At 41.6% G+C, this 15,784-nt stretch overlaps 2 protein-coding genes across 11 annotated transcripts in view; one reads left to right on the forward strand and one right to left on the reverse strand.

Annotated features, from left to right (window-relative positions):
- Nucleotides 1-15,784, reverse strand: part of PACC1 (proton activated chloride channel 1) — a 71,487-nt gene that overhangs the window by 14,070 nt on the left and 41,633 nt on the right. For 5 of the 10 annotated variants that reach the window (XR_014943822.1, XR_014943821.1, XM_015857314.3 and 2 more), the window contains exon 1: nucleotides 3,658-3,714. The exons of the other annotated variants lie outside the window; for them this stretch is intronic. Coding sequence is in view for 2 of the 5 variants with exons in the window: in XM_015857314.3 (XP_015712800.2) it covers nucleotides 3,658-3,693 (36 nt within the window). In the remaining 3 variants the exon portion in view is untranslated. Of the gene's footprint in view, nucleotides 1-3,657; nucleotides 3,715-15,784 lie in introns of those variants that run through there. 10 annotated transcript variants of the gene reach the window in all.
- Nucleotides 3,791-7,752, forward strand: NENF (neudesin neurotrophic factor). The gene is made up of 4 exons (XM_015857319.3): nucleotides 3,791-3,980; nucleotides 4,486-4,546; nucleotides 5,343-5,446; nucleotides 5,851-7,752. Exons 1-4 carry the CDS (start codon nucleotides 3,807-3,809, stop codon nucleotides 6,025-6,027), a joined length of 516 nt encoding a protein of 171 aa, XP_015712805.1. The 5' UTR covers nucleotides 3,791-3,806; the 3' UTR covers nucleotides 6,028-7,752.

Raw genomic sequence — 15,784 nt, forward strand, 5'->3', positions numbered from 1 at the left:
ATACACCTTTACTAGATCAGGTTGCCCAGAGCCCTGCCCAACCTGGTCTTGAACACCTCCAAGGACGGGGCATCCACAACCTCCCTGAGCAGCCTATTCCACACCGCATTTAACCTACTTCTATCTAGCTGCCTCAAGAATAACATCACCTCGACCTTCAGGATGGACACAATTGTTTCCCTGGCAGTTTCAGCTCACAAAGAACCCCCAATTAAGGGGATGCCTTCTGAAATAGGCAGGAACTCTGTTCTGTTACTCAGTAACATATTGTAGGCATAAAGAAACCACAACAGACTAACAAACAGAGCATCAGCAGCCCTTAATATAGAGAAGTATGTAAAAAGCAAATAGAATTTTGACAGATATTAGGACAAATAACTCGGATGCAGTCCCAGCTATGTAGGTAGTTGAGTGGGTCATTAAAAGACATTAAGACACCCTTGATGTTTCTTTGAGCTCTCTGTAAATACTATTCTACGTTAGTGGTGATGCAACTAATTGGCCTTCCAGTGTTTCCACACCAGCAGAGACCTGATGTTTCCTTGTTTTGCTATTCAGAGCTCTGGGTCCCAACAGCTACGTCGTCTCCATCAGTCAGAAGCTCCTCACATCAGAAGACCACATGGGATTAGGAAACAATTGACATCTTTTTGGTCCCCCTCCTGTGTGTTAAAAGTATACCTCGCCTGTCTGTCTTTCATGGGAGGGAACAACACAATCTGCAGCACGGTAAACTGAGTCCTGAGCTTATAGCACATCATGCTGTGCACAGTGCCCATCCCAGCTGAACACTCAGCATCAAATATCTAATTCAGGGAGATGAGCTTTGTTCCTATTTCAAGGAAAAAGGGTGCACGCTTGATGCAGTAACCACACTGAATGCTAACAAACCTTACACCCCCAACTGAACAGTAACTGCCTGTATCCATAAAGTGCTTTTCTTTTGTGCAACTCCAGTACTAAAATTATCATTATTGCATCATTAATAGTTCATCATTTGCATTTATGAGGAAAGAATCCATTAATTTCACATCTCGGAAGGCTGATGCAAAGCCTCCATCACCTCCTGACGCATTTCTCTATTTGTTTCCACCATACAAAGAGAGCTGGAAGCATTCACCAGTTATTCACGTGCTAAGCATTTAAAACAAAGCACAATTTATGTTGGCATTAGGTACGGGATACACAGGTAAATCATAGGCTACACTCAGCTCCTTTAAAGGAGACTTACCTGGGTATGACTGAAGATATTTTGTCCAATAATCTCTGTAAAATCAATGAAACTCAGGACTGCCCCTTTATACAGGGCCACGTCAGTTCTACTTGTTTACCTTATCTAAAATACTTGTTTACCTTATCTAAAATAAGCTCTTGTGGCATAGGAAGAATATTCACGGAGCCTTTTGCACCACTTTAGCTACATCAGCTGAAAAGCTACTCTGAATTACACTGACGGAAATTCTTGACCCAAACAGATTACCAGGAGTTACAAAGTCCATGCAGTGTCTCAGCTGACTCCCGTACCTCTCCAGCTGGGTTCCCTGACACCCGCACCTCACCAGCTGTCATCATGTAGGGGGTTAAGCAGGCTCTATTCCTAACAGCAAGATCTCAACGTGGGTTTAAACAAGAACGCAGCAGGCGACACTTATTATCACACCTCAAGAGAGATCCTCTTGATTCTAATAAGGAGGAGGAGAAGCAGCCAACATAACTTAGAAACAAACAGGAAAACCAGTAAGCGACCATATTTTTTATGATCTCTACTTAAGATGGACGTCTTTCACAGAATCACAGAATGACCCGGGTTGGAAGGGACCTCAAGGATCATGTAGTTCCAACCCCCCTGCCTGGCAGGGCCACCAAACATACACATTTACTAGATCAGGTTGCCCAGGGCACCGTCCAACCTGGCCTTGAACACCTCCAAGGATGGGGCATCCACAACCTCCCTGGGCAGCCTGTTCCAGGGCCTAACCACTCTCTTAATGAAGAACTTCCCCCTAACATCCAACCTAAATCTCCCCTCTTTTAACTTAAAACCATTTCCCTGTGTCCTGCTATTGTCTTTCACATGGAGCACCAGTGAAGTACAGATAGTCAAAAGCAGGCAGAACTCACACTGCCACAGGTGTACTTAGTAAGTTGAGCTGACACGAAAGCCTCTCCTTAACCAGCTGATCTCCTCTGCAAATCCCAAACACCTGCCTTCAGAAGAAGCAGAGCTAAGTAAGCCCAACTAGAAGCTAGCACTACTTGTGGCCCCACAGCACAGAAACACACGCAGAGCTGCAGAGAAGCCAGCACAGCAGTACTGCATGCAGCTGGACAGAATCCCCAGGCTGCAGCAGTTGACATCAGTGAAGTTATCAGGCGTCGGGGGTGTTACTTTCTTTTGTTTACTCCCACAGGCTGGCTTTTCCTCTGCTATTTTTGTTAAGGAGGTGAAGCATGGTGCTAACATACAGTGAACACAACTCACAGGGCAGTTAAGCTTACAAGAGGACAGGGAGATACGATATTGAGAGCAGGAAGGGCATGAAACGGAGCTTTGTTCAGCAATCCTCTGTGCTCAGCACATGCAGCTGACTGAGAAACAATGGCAGGAGCCGGCTGGTGACCCAGCAGTTCCTCGCCCATCCCACACACTGGACAAACAAATGCAGAGAAGATAACTCCAGCTACGTCACCCTCCTTGCTAGGGCAGGCACATTGCTCACTGCCCAGATGGGTACTTTGGAGCTGGGGATATGGCACATGGAGCAGAGCTGGGTGGTGGTGACTGACACATAGGGCAGTACACATAGTTCAGTCTGCTTTCAGGTGTCTGTGATGTCAGTGACTGTCTCAAGCACTCCCCTGAATACAAGCTTTTACATGAGTTAAACTCTTACTTGCATTACGCACCATGAGGCCCTGGAAGATGTCCAGAGGATGGTAATGGAGCTGTGAGGGTCTGGAGCACAAGTCCCATGGGAGCAGCTGAGGGAACTGGGATTGTTCGGTCTGGAGGCTTAGGGGAAGGAGACCTCACTGTGCTTTACAACCACCTGAAAGCAAGTGGTGGCCTCTTCTCCCGGGTAACAGTGATAGGATGGGAGGGAATGGCCTCAAGTGACACCATGGGAGGTTCAGGTTGGATATTAGGACGCATTTCCTCTCAGAGATAGCGTTGAGGCAGCGGCACAGGCTGCCCAGGGAGGCGGTGGAGGCACCATCCCTGGAGGTGCTCGGGAAACGTGGCGATGTGGCACTGAGGGATGTGGTCGGTGGGCACGGTGGGGGTGGGCTGGTGTTAGAATAGGTGATCTCGGTGGTCTTTTCCAACCTTAATGGTTGCTAACGTCATCCCGATAATTACAATACGAGGCCTTCCTGCTCGATAAAACCCTCCTAAACAACACAAGCACCTGTCCCTGCAGGCCTGCTGCCGGACAACCGATTCATCACCTCCTAACGCCTCCTGCTCCGACACCAACAGCCACAGCCGAACCCGAACGAGCGGCACCGAGACCAACAGCCGCAGCCCCGCCACAGCAGCCCTCCGAGCACCGACACACCGCGCTGCTTTACCCCGCAGGATGCCGCAGGAACCCCACGGCCAGAGCCCCCGCTGCAAGGAGCCGGCTCCCCGCCCCGCCTCACCCCGCGCCGTACCTCGGTGTAGGACGCAGCCAGCTCCGGCCTCAGCATGGCACGGATCCCCGCCGCCCTGACCGAGCCGGGCCGCGCAGGCGCCGGGACGGCCCCCACAGCGCTGCTGGGAGGCGCAGTGCGGTGTGTGGAGCGTAGGAGGGGCTGTGAGCATGGCGGGCGGCGGGGCGGAGCGGCCGCTGTGCGCATCCGTGCTGATGGCGGTGCTGGTGCTGGCGGGGCTGGCTGCGGCCGAGCGGGAGCTGCGCTTCAAGGCGCCGCCGCGCACCGAGGTGCCGGTGCGGCTGTTCACCGAGCACGAGCTGGCCAGATACGACGGGCAGCAGGTAGGGCCGGGCCTGCCGGAGCTCTGCTGTGAGCACGGGAGACTTGCTTGCTCCGTGCACATAACGAGGTCGTTGAACTTCACGTTAGCAACGCTTTGTCGGGTAGAGGAGTTGGCAAAACTTCAAGATGAGAAATAATTTTTTTTTTTTGCAGGGAGTTGCTTGTGATATAGGAGTTTGCAGCCTTTCTTTGCCTCCTTTCTAGTTCCTGACGCTATTTTCATTGTTGTTTCTTTTCATTCTGCTGCATATGGACAGTAGCTGACACAAGGATGCACGAGTAGGTGGTACCTGAGAGCCTTCAGAGTGGCCAGGTATGAAAATACCTCATTGCCCACGTACACACAGATGTGCCATTTGTACCAGGTTGTTGACTGCCCCTTGAGAACCAACAAATGAGCATTTTACCCTCTCCTAAGGATGGAAAGTACAGATTTCAGGGGTTAAAGTAATTAACTTTTGCCTGCCGTTAAGAACTGAGGACATACCAACTTCTTTCTTTCAGGAAGGACAGCCCATTTACCTGGCAGTGAAGGGGGTAGTATTTGATGTCACCTCTGGAAAAGGCAAGTTGGGTTTTCCTCTCCCTCCTGCTTGTTTTTGTGCTGTTATTCAGTCATTTGTTTTCAAACATCTCCAGACTGTTAAAAACCCATGGTTCAATTGCAACAAAAAGAAGATATGTGTTCCATTTTAAAAAGAACTCATCTTTCCTCTGCTGGCACCTCCCACACTAAGGTTGTTTGCAGGATGTGCTTTGTTTTGCAGTTACTGCATACCCACAGCTTAGTGCAGGCAGCTGAGGCTGATGGCAGAATTGCTGGACACATCTACCAGGCTTCCCATGTCCTTGCTATCTTATTACTCTGGGCACATGAACTGGCCAGATCAAGGCGAACTTGGATGTGCCTGTATCACACTGCATGTATCACATGTATCACAGACTGATGTTTGAAGGCACCAAGAGTTCCTGGCCACTGAACTTAACGCCATAACAAGCCTTCATGGCTTGCTGCTGTGCTTGTCCTAAGCTCATTATATGCCTTGTTTGGGCATATGCATCTGATGATCCTCAGATCCTAAGCGAGATGAGGCTTGCTGCTGCAGATTGTGGAGTCTGCAAACAGTCTGTAAGAAAATAAAGCATTGCTCCCTAAAGTGCTGGAATTCAGCGGTTGTGTTAAACTCCATCCTCTGCTTTCTGAGGACTGAGATAAACAAACATGAGTTTTAGAAGGAGGAATCTTAGACCTGAGGTGACAGTTTCAATCCACTAAGAAGTGAAATAGGCTGGTGAAAATTACAGGCTGATCAGATCATCACTTTGCAGGGTTTTATGTTTGTTTTGTTATTGTTTGACAGAATTCTATGGAAAAGGAGCCCCATACAATGCTTTGGTTGGGAAAGATTCAACAAGGGGAGTTGCAAAGATGTCTCTGGATCCAGCGGATCTTACTCATGACATAGTAAGAAACTGACTATTAATTTCATTCTTTAGCTTTGTGTGCTGCTGGTTGGTGTCCGTGAAAAGCTCAGAAGAATGATGAATGAGAACATTCAATTAGCTGGTATGAGAATGGAGCAGTGTGGTTGGAAGGGACAGTGGGCTGTTGCTCATTTTACATCTGATTTACTTTTTCAAAAAAAAAAAAAGAAAAAAGAAAAAAGAAAGGTAACTAACATTTTGTTTGAGCTGAATATGTTAAAGTTCTGTAGGGTTGAACAAGGAGAAAGAAATTACAGGTTAATCTAGCAATTCAGTTAATCATGCTCTGCAAAATAAATCCAAAAGCTGACATTCAGATTCACAATAGTCAAAAGAAGAGGAAAAATTCATTCATTTTTATTTCTTTGACCCAATCTCATTTAGACAGGACTCACAGAAGAGGAACTGAAGTCACTGGATGAGGTCTTCAATAATGTTTACAAAGCCAAATATCCAATTGTTGGCTATACATCTCGAAGAATTCTGAATGAGGATGGCAGCCCCAATCTAGAATTTAAGCCTGAAGATCAGCCACACTTCAACATTAGAGATGAATTTTGATAAACATTTTTGTACCTGGAAAATGCCTGGGGACAAGCATGAGATACTTTCCTGAAAGGCAAAACACAATGTACTGTATATGTGTGTACACATCTATATTGCCTAAACAGAAAGCTGATTGCTGATAGCTAGTTTTTGTAACAAATTCCTGAAAATATGAAAGAAAACAGTATTAGTGGCATATACACAGGATCTTTGCTCTGAATGATGGGAATTTTTGGATGTTTTTGAATGTTCTTTCTGCCTGTATTTCTTTGTTTGCAAGTACATTACGTAAAATTACATTTCTTAGCAGAAAAAGAAAGCCTTTAAGGGTTGAAACATGAATGGTCTTTTTGTGAATCCCAAATTGCTTTTCATTCTTTGGAAAAGTAATGAATTATCTGGATGAGCTAACATCAATTCTCTGCTTCATGTGAGTATTGGCCCCCTGTGTATAAGGAGGTGTAATGGATGCTTGTACTTGAAAAGGCATCGTGGCTTTACTGTTTGATAGGTTTGAGAACACTGGATATAAAAACACTTGCTCTCAAAACATAGTTACAGTAGAATATTTGTGTAAAGCCTACAGGAAAAATAGGTGTTTTCACGAGAACTACTGTGATACTTTATTATTATTATTATTATGATTTTGAAAAAGCAAGTCAAGTATATCATCTATATTAGATCAATATGATTTCCTTTTAGCTTCCTCCACTCTTTCTCTGGGGCAAAAAGAAAAGGAAATCACCTTCTGTTTACCACATACTCTTGCAGCTGTTTGTTACAGTGTTTTAGAATCCTACGTATATTCGTAGCATCTTCATACTGACAATTTCAAGTCTCATTTTTAATTTCTGTTAGTTTTCCTTTGTTTTTACTCTGTCTTTGTCATCGTTGTTGTTGCAATGAGATAAAGCATTCATGTGTTGTTTCTCCTTCTAATCTAAAATAAGCCTCCAGGTCCCCAAGGGCAAAAATGCAGTAAAGCAAGAGGACAGTACAAGTGTGCACTATATACATTGCTGCTGACCACTGACTTCTAGAGTAATGAAGAGGAATGTGAATTGTCACATGGATTTTTTCAATCACTGCAGCAGGTTGACTCGTCATGGTAAAACTGAGCATCTGCTCCCACTTCCTCAAAGATGTTTTGTTCTATTTCTTTAGCATTTTGGCTGTTGTTTGAAAGAAATGTATATAGATGATTCTCCACTTTAGGATTTGGATGTTGTACTCTGACAAAGGATCTGCTGGCTGCCAGTTTAAAAAAAATAAACACTTTTTATATATTTATTCTTATTTTCACAGTGCTACTGATTTTACTCTTGTTTTGTATGTTATCGTTACACCAGTTATGAAGCCCTATGAAGGGTTCTACAGAGGCCCTTCTGTTTGTTGGTGCTCTGGGGTGAAAAAAGTTAGTTTGCACTTAGGAAATTAATACCACTTCAGATGATTGGTTTTGTTTTACTGTCATTATTATAACTGCTAACCTTTTGATTATACACCACCAGCAGTAGCTGGAATTTGGCTCCTTGATCTAATATCTGCTCTTCTTATGGCAGTGCACATCAACTCGCTGATAATGACTGCTGTTCTCTTGCCAGCAGATCTTCCCCTTCCATTTTACTTATGGGGTAGGCTGCAGTAATTGGGCTGCTGTGATTACTATCACATTATTGCTTTATCCACCAGCATTTCCTTAATTTTGTAAATAAAGAGTATGTATTCAGATTTCCATAATATTTCTTTCAGTGTTAATCTGACAATGCTTTGATTTCTCAAGGTTGTTACTTGCCAGCACTCTGAAATTTCTTTTGCTTACAAGCAAACTGGTTGTGCAGTCAATTGCATTTCCCTGACCTCCATATTATTCCAGTAAGACAACTGCCCCCACTTCTGTAAATTGCAGTCAAAACAAGCTCACTGTGTAAAGCCCTGCTGTAATGTAGTTACTACCCCACAGCTCCATTGGAGGGTGATTAATTTCTTGCATTTCTTCCATTGCAAATACCAGTATTTTTGCTGCAGTGCTTCTAACCTGCACCTTGCTGATTTAACATGGGTGTTGGAATGATCTGAGGTTTTAATGGACAGCTGCACCAAAATACCTTATTTCAGTCATTAACAAACAATAGTCTGCTTTTCAGAACATTCATAATTATGAAATGGGATTGTCACCTACAGCCATTCAGCAGGATTAAGCTGCATATCTGTAAGATGTGCAAGTCATGGTGATTCGTATTTGCATATTCTCAAATGAATACTGGATATTCTCAGGAATACTTTCAAATTCCTAGAACTGCTGTAATGGTAACAGTTACACACTTTGCTGTCCATCATCCATGTATACTATTGCTTAAAGCTCATGTCCATTCAGGAAATACTATAGAGCCACACAACTCAGATGACAGATGGATGCAACACAAAGAATACTCTGATAAAATAAAATGCATGTGAATCCATAACTTGAAAGCTACTTACACTGTCTGAGGAACTGATAGTTTCAAAGACTTTGCCTGTGAATGACTTGATTAAAGCAAAGAAAGACCTTTAGTAGTCAAATCTGTAGAAAGTATTTGACTCAGAACCCTATCTGTGAATGCTGAGAGGTGCAGACGTAATATAGGATGTATCTGACAACTTTGAGGGGAAAAAAATAAAAAAAAACAATGCTATATCAAAATGTCTTTTTTCCTTCACTCATATCAACAGCCTCAAAGTGTATGATAGGTAAACATCGCTGCTAGAACTACTCTAATAGCATAGGCATGATTTTGATCTTGGTGTGACAAAACATACAGAAAACAAAACACAACAGTCAAAACTCTTACACAGAAGACCTAAAGTAAGAAGATGTCTTAGGATGGTACAAGGCAATTTATACTGGTAAGGTAGATTTGGCAAAGCAGTACATGCAAATCTGGTAACAGGGCTTTCCATTTTGATTTCAGTCAAACGTGGTCAGTGATAACAATGTAAGCTCATAGCCTTCCTTGTCTATTGATATTTACATAGTTTCCTTTGTTTTTTCTTCCTTTTCAGTCAAAGGTGCAAGTCCTAATTTACTAGTTTACAAAACATATGCTCAGATCTTCTTGGCTTGGCTGTTGACAAGAAATCCACAATAATTTTCTATTAAAAATAGAGCTCTGCAGCTGGATTAACTGCAGAGCCACAGGATATACTCCTGAATAAACAATTCCTGTTACTGTTTCCCATAGGTTATTTGTAGCTGTTGCAATCAGAAATTCTGCCCTGTAATGAATATTTCAGGTTACTGTTCACTGTCATGAGCTTGACATGAGGCTTAACCTTTCTGACAGGAAACACGATCCTTCTGAGAAGTTAAAAGTTTAGAAAAATCTGGGTAAAAGCCATGTTAGAGATAAGCCATCCAAGAAAACCAGAATATGAGATGGTTATACTTCTTGGCATTTCTCCTTGGGCTTTAAGAGATTATAATGGCACCAGTAGTACACTGATGATAAACAGTCACATGTACTGAATTCAAACAGTCCTAATGTATAGGAATGCTTGAAGGTAAAGCTCAACTTAAAGCCTTGCAGCACTACTTTTCTAGACAGGAGAGTCTTTGAATAAAAAAGGCCTACAGGTACCATTTGCTTCAATCCATAAAGGAAAGGGCATCTTTTCCGATACTCAGGCAAACTGATGTAGGTGGTGATTAAAGTGAAAATGTCCCTACATTTTGTTCTATGCTCTTTTGCAGAAACAGTAAATTCAGTAGTGTTGGATATGCCGGAGTGTAGTTACCAAGCCACTGTGCCTGAATGCTAACTTAATAGATTAAACTCATAACTGGTCAAAAGGAGCTGTGGCAGATCAAGAGCAATGTAGGAGGCTGCAGCTATCTACCCTTTACTTTAAATTGAAAGTTTCTTTTAGTAACTATCACAGATAAATGCTGAGAAATTTCATTCATTACATTTAGCCCTTTGTTAATTTTTATGTTTGAGCTAAGCTCAAGACTAAACATTGTTACACAAAATGGAAAGTGTTTGCTTTGAACAGCACCACTGTTCAGCTGTACATCTCCTAGACTTACTTTAAAAAGGAATGCTTTGCAGGGATGTTTTAGGAGTATGTAATAAGCTTCTGTGATTCTATATACTGAATACCACATATGTCATTAGGTTGCTGCTGCCAAGGATTAAATACTTCCTTCCCAATTCACTGGGAGGTCTCAAACTTTAAGACTAGTATGTCTTGGAGCTGGAAGAAAATAGGCTGTTGAAAGGTTAATATGTGAAGCAGCAGCACAGCAGTGGGATAGAACAATCCTCAGCAGGTGAGCAAAATTCTACTTACAGAAAGCAGCAGGAGGTTATAAATAACTCACATGAGAGTGCAGGTTCAGAAGTGGTGAAACCTGCTGATGCACTCACAGAAAAGGTTGAACTTCAGAATGGAAAAGTGTGACATCCTCCTCAGATACAGCTCTGGAAGATTCAGCAGTTTGTGGCTGCTGGCTCCTTGCTTGACATCCTCAGTCTCATTTCCAAAAATACAGAGGCATATGGCTTTGATACCTTGCAGGTATCAATATACTATATTATATATCAATATACAATATTGATAATATATATCAATATACAAAATACTAGTGCTATTCAGCCCATAACTTGCAGTTCTTTCATCTCCAGAAGACACTTAGTTTAAGAAAGAAGGCTGCAGTTCTCCTGAGCAGGGACACAGAGATCAAAGTGCAGTGCTCCATTACAGCTTTGCAAGTTGCAGGTTTCCTGTCTGTTAAATGATCTCATGCTTCCCTTGAATTCCCTTCACCTTTTATCCATACTGGAACTTTCTGCCATTTGAAGAAGGTAATGTTGTTTGGATACCAGGGCTCATGTTCATCCACATCTGTCATCACTTGGAATTTGCCCATGCCCATCAGACAGTTGTTGGAATACTGGTAGGAAGAACGATAACCCCAACAGTACTTCTGACTCAGATGCTTAAAGATACTGTATAGAAGGTATTTCATAACATTGCCAAGATGCATAATCACACATTCAGAATGTGCAAAATGAAGCAAATGAAGCTGCAGCTGAAAGTGAGAGGTAAACTTCTCATCTTCTAGGGTTAGCTGTTTTATTTTAAAATAAATGAGGTATTTCAGATAAATAAGAAATGGGCCTCCAACCCTCAAACCAGAGTTTGTGGCCTTTGCAGATGAAGATAAACTAACATGAACTTCTATGAGCATCTAAAGGAGCTTTTCTGCTTGGAAACAAAAACGTGCTAAAGAATTTACTCCCTTATCTGAATATTATGTTAGCTGTATCTGCTAAACAAACTAATATATATTTATGAGAACATTTAATACGTAGGGGAATAGCTGCAAACAATTACTCCAGAGTATCGTAGCATGCAACACTGCATGCTGTGTCGGAGAGCTTGGGTGTAAGTTTCTCATGACTGTGAAAACCAAAAGCAATTTTTGAGTTTTTTAAATGAATCTGGCTTATGTCACCCTTAAAGTCACTCCCACTCCTGTTTGATACAACAGCAGCAGAAATAAATCAAGGGGTTGCCCTGATGCTAACTGAAAAAAATATCTCACCAGATGCTTTTTTTCCCCCCACAGATAGAAACCTGCTGGCCTCTTCTATTTCCAATTGCACACCATTCATATTCACATAACAGTGTAAGAACTGCACTGATTACTTACATAAATACATCTACAATTCTATATTAAAAATACATTCTGCATTTAATGCATCTGAACTGACAGCAGAGACAGGAAGCACTATGTGAGTGGCGAAGTCTCCATGAGCCACTGCAAAGCACTGTTTGGAAAGCCAGATTAGTTCTGCAAAATGTTTATATAAAATCATTACATTTCATAACTTCCTCTAACTGGACTGTCCTTTCATTTATATCATTTTCCATCAATGCATTTAGACTGACTCACTGCACCCAAAAATAGTTTAGATTTTCTTTATGTTTTTAAACTCAGACAAGCAGCACAAAATGGATCACACCAACATGCAGTTATCTGAGAAAATCTACTTTGCTATTTCAGCTCGTTCGTTTTGGTGTCTGAAAAAAATCAGAGAACCACATATCAAGTTGATATAAATTTACATAACCATAGCCATTATGGCTCTTATGTGCAAAACTACCAGTCAAGAACTTCACCCCAACTTACAGTGTAGTAGAAATACTACTCTTTAAGCTGTACAGAATGTTGCACTTACAGAAGCCTTTTATCCTCTTAGAAACATAACTTAATTGCAGTGCTGTTAGCAGAATCACCCCAGACCTATGCTACTATTACTTCAATCAAAACTTTCTGAATATTATTTATTCCTGTTCTGGAGTAGTTCTTCTATGTAGCAAGAGTCATTTTTACCCCACTGGAGCTGAGGAAGCACACTTCGAATAGCAAGCTGCTGTCCTGTCAGGGAATAGTCGCAACTGTAATTCACAGTGCTATGTCCTGCAATGTGATCTTTTCAGAGAGGAAGACAACAAAGGAGGAAATGGAGGAACTGCTGAGGAAGGAGCAGGAATGCAGCTGTGCAAGTGAGTTGATACAAATGTCAACACTGAGGGTTACCCCCCTCTACAGACTCTTAGCAAGTGCTAAGCTCAAAGATGTTTTGAAACAGCTAATAAGAGAGAGAACAGCAGATAGCACTTACCTGTCATTTATCTACATGTACTTCAGAAACAGACTTCTGCTTCCAGCTATAAATCATTAATACCTCTAACTTTCAAACAATACATTACAAGTTGGCCTTCAGGTTTATAAAACTTATCCTGATATGTCTCAGTGCTGTTTCCTTTTGAGACAGACTACAGAGAGCCAGCTGGCTGTGCTGGCTGTGTCCGTACATCACATTTGTGTGAAGCATCTCTCTGGAGCTTTCAGTTCTTTCATTTAATATTCATGACAACCATCACTAACCTGCCAGCCTTAGCATCCTGCCTCCTGACAATGCCTGAAGTTAATTCATAAACACACAGCCCCTGGAATGCTGCGTTTTCCACAGTAGAGGCTCTGTTGTTTAAACTATCAGGATGAAGTAAAAGACAGAAGGAGAGAAAAGATAAAGCAAGAGCAAGGGAGAATTCAGTGCTCCCAGATAGTCAATGATGTGGTTAAGCAATTAAATTAATCTGATCAGTTAATTATTCGTTCCAGCATGTATGCCAAAGCTTCAGGAAAGCTGGCAATTCACATGCATCCATTAATAATACAATGTGATGGGGAAAAAGGGGAGGAGGAAAATCCTTGCTTTTAAAGCTGCACAGAACAAACTGCCACCTTAAAATTACACATAGCTCTCTGCCTGTTTGTCAAAATAATATACAGATATTGGGAGCACCAAACATTTTCAGTGTCACTGAGAAGAAATATATTCGTGCTAAAAGCAAAATCCATAATTACATTATGATCTTAATGTGCATGTTTTTCATCAAGAATGTCAGAACAGTCAAGTCAGAATTAACACTCCAGATGATTCCATCACACAGCACCTGAGAAATCCAGGGGAAGATGAACTTCAGCTCCTCCTGTCACACAGTACAAAATATACAGTAGGTCCAACCCCGCCATCATGGAACAAACTGAAAAGCTGACAGAATCAGGAAAGATCAGTGGGAGAAAGAGAATGAATGTAGAGAAGAATACCTCAAATTAAGCAAGAGAGGTAGTAGGAATTTGGATGCCAACAGTCACAGGGGAATAAGAGAAGATCAGAGCCAGCCTTTATTACCTAGTTGTGTCCTGCCTCCTTATTTCAGCCCAGTGTAGTGGGGAAAGGCAGCACACATTTTAAAGAGAAAACTTGGAGATTTATTTATATTTTATATTGTGACCAATATTCCACATTTTATTTGTCCATCTACATTTCTGTGATGGTTTTGTTTAATCACAGTTCAAAAGTGGGAAAGCTTATGTACTTCCTGAAGGAGAAAGAAATTATTTTCTTTAGTGTCTTGCAGTGAAGCATCGGGGATTTGCCAAAAAAGCCAGCAGATCAGGGGATTACAAACTCACTCTTCAGTCCAGACCATAACATCTCATCTTTTCTAAGGAGTTATACATTTTCCAGGTGGACAGCAAAAATAAGGGAGGAGCACCTCCTAATGAATATCAATTAGCAGCTCAACAAAAGAAATAATAACAATCAAAGCCTCTTTATCCTCAGACTCTACTCTGGAAGCCACTTTGCTGGAAGATCTCCCCTTTTCTCTAACATCAGTCACAAGCTTTATGACGATGTGGCACAGCCATTGCTTTTTCAAAAGGAAGCATTTCCCATCAGCCTGTTTCTCATCCCATCACAGTCACAAGCTATCCATAATGTTGTTTATCTTCTGTAATTTGTCAGATCAGGTTTTTCCCTTGAGTACTTTTAAGTATTGCTTCTACCCACAGTTAATTCAAAACAGCTAAAGGAACCAGGGACAGGACAGTAAAGTATGCACTAATAAGTAACAGGCCCAGGGAGAAAGTTTAGGGAAAGTTTAAGCTGAGAGAGTAACTATTTCTGTATAAATGGAAATCACCTACAGGCAATTTTGCTTCTTTTTAGAAGCCTGTTAACTCTGGTATTTATGGAACTATTAAGTTGTTCCTTTAGCAACAATCGCAACAAATGCTTCTTAAGGTGGTTGTGAAGCACAGGCATTTTTATCTAGAAAGCTTTTTTAGAAGCAGTACAAAAATGAAATATATTTGTTGCTGTAAGTATACCATCAAGGCAGCTGAAAGAGCAATCAAAGCTTCCTTCACATTTCAATCTACGTTTCCCAGAAACTCCCCAGTAGGAAACTTTATTACATTTAATAAGTCAATTTAATTTAGAAAGAGTTCTGTTTTCACTGTACTCCTCTTTCTCCATGCTTTCCTGGACGGTTGCTTTCATAACAGTTTCTTTGGTTTGGTTTGTTTCTATGCAACTTGAAGCCATAAAACATTTTCAACTTGTGAACATCAATAAAAAACTTCAACTGAGCTATGCTGATGTTCACTGCCTCAGAACCCAATCCCTCCTCCTTTTCCTAGACCACCATAATCTGTGTGGTCAGCTTTGATGTTTCCTATAGCATTCAGAAACCTACATTCTCTATATTGTTTAGATTAAGCTCCGAAAGCAGACCTCTCAATTTGTGAGCATAATTACAGATGCAGTTTCCATCCACAATTTTTGAATTAGACATTTGCTTTTGAATAAAAACACACTGGAACTTCAGTACCCTGCTGCAGTCATCTGCATACATCATTATTGCTTTCCCTTCACAGCTTCTTTAGCAGAGATTTTATAGATACATGCTACAAGAAGTTTTAACAACAGCAGCTCAAATATCATTGCAAGATGCAGTATAGGATAAATAATGAACACTGAAGATATTGCCAAATCTAGTGGAAGGCTATAAAAAGAAATCACATATTATGATGATGCTTATTCTTGATTTCTGGGGGTGCAATGAACGCTTATTTTCCAATTGCATGGTAAGAGGCAAAAGTAAGCAGCTCTCCAGGGCTTTCCCTGCCAGAGGTAAGAGCCATACAGTCTGGTTCTTGAACTAAATGCCCACTTCAGATTATGGTGTTCAGATGCATGATGAGGATTAGGGATTACTAACCGGAAAATGCTGGTATCCAGGAGTTAAAATGTTCAGTATAGCAAAACACAGGTTTGCCTACATCAGACAGTAAGAAATGACACTTGCTATACCCACTGTTTAAGGCTTAATTTGGGCTGTTAAAAGGTGCTTCCATTACTCTTGTAAC

Source organism: Coturnix japonica, chromosome 3 (genome assembly GCF_054131305.1).
Source record: "Coturnix japonica strain WE chromosome 3, WE-NBRP24, whole genome shotgun sequence".
Lineage (NCBI taxonomy): Eukaryota > Metazoa > Chordata > Aves > Galliformes > Phasianidae > Coturnix > Coturnix japonica.

What these genes read in the sequence shown, in the direction of transcription:
- NENF (XM_015857319.3), top strand. Translation starts at nt 3,807, where the DNA reads ATGGCGGGCGGCGGGGCGGAGCGGCCGCTGTGCGCATCCGTGCTGATG. An exon ending in CCAGATACGACGGGCAGCAG is followed by an intron (nt 3,981 to 4,485) that starts GTAGGGCCGGGC and finishes TCTTTCTTTCAG; the next exon opens with GAAGGACAGCCCATTTACCT. An exon ending in CGGATCTTACTCATGACATA is followed by an intron (nt 5,447 to 5,850) that starts GTAAGAAACTGA and finishes AATCTCATTTAG; the next exon opens with ACAGGACTCACAGAAGAGGA.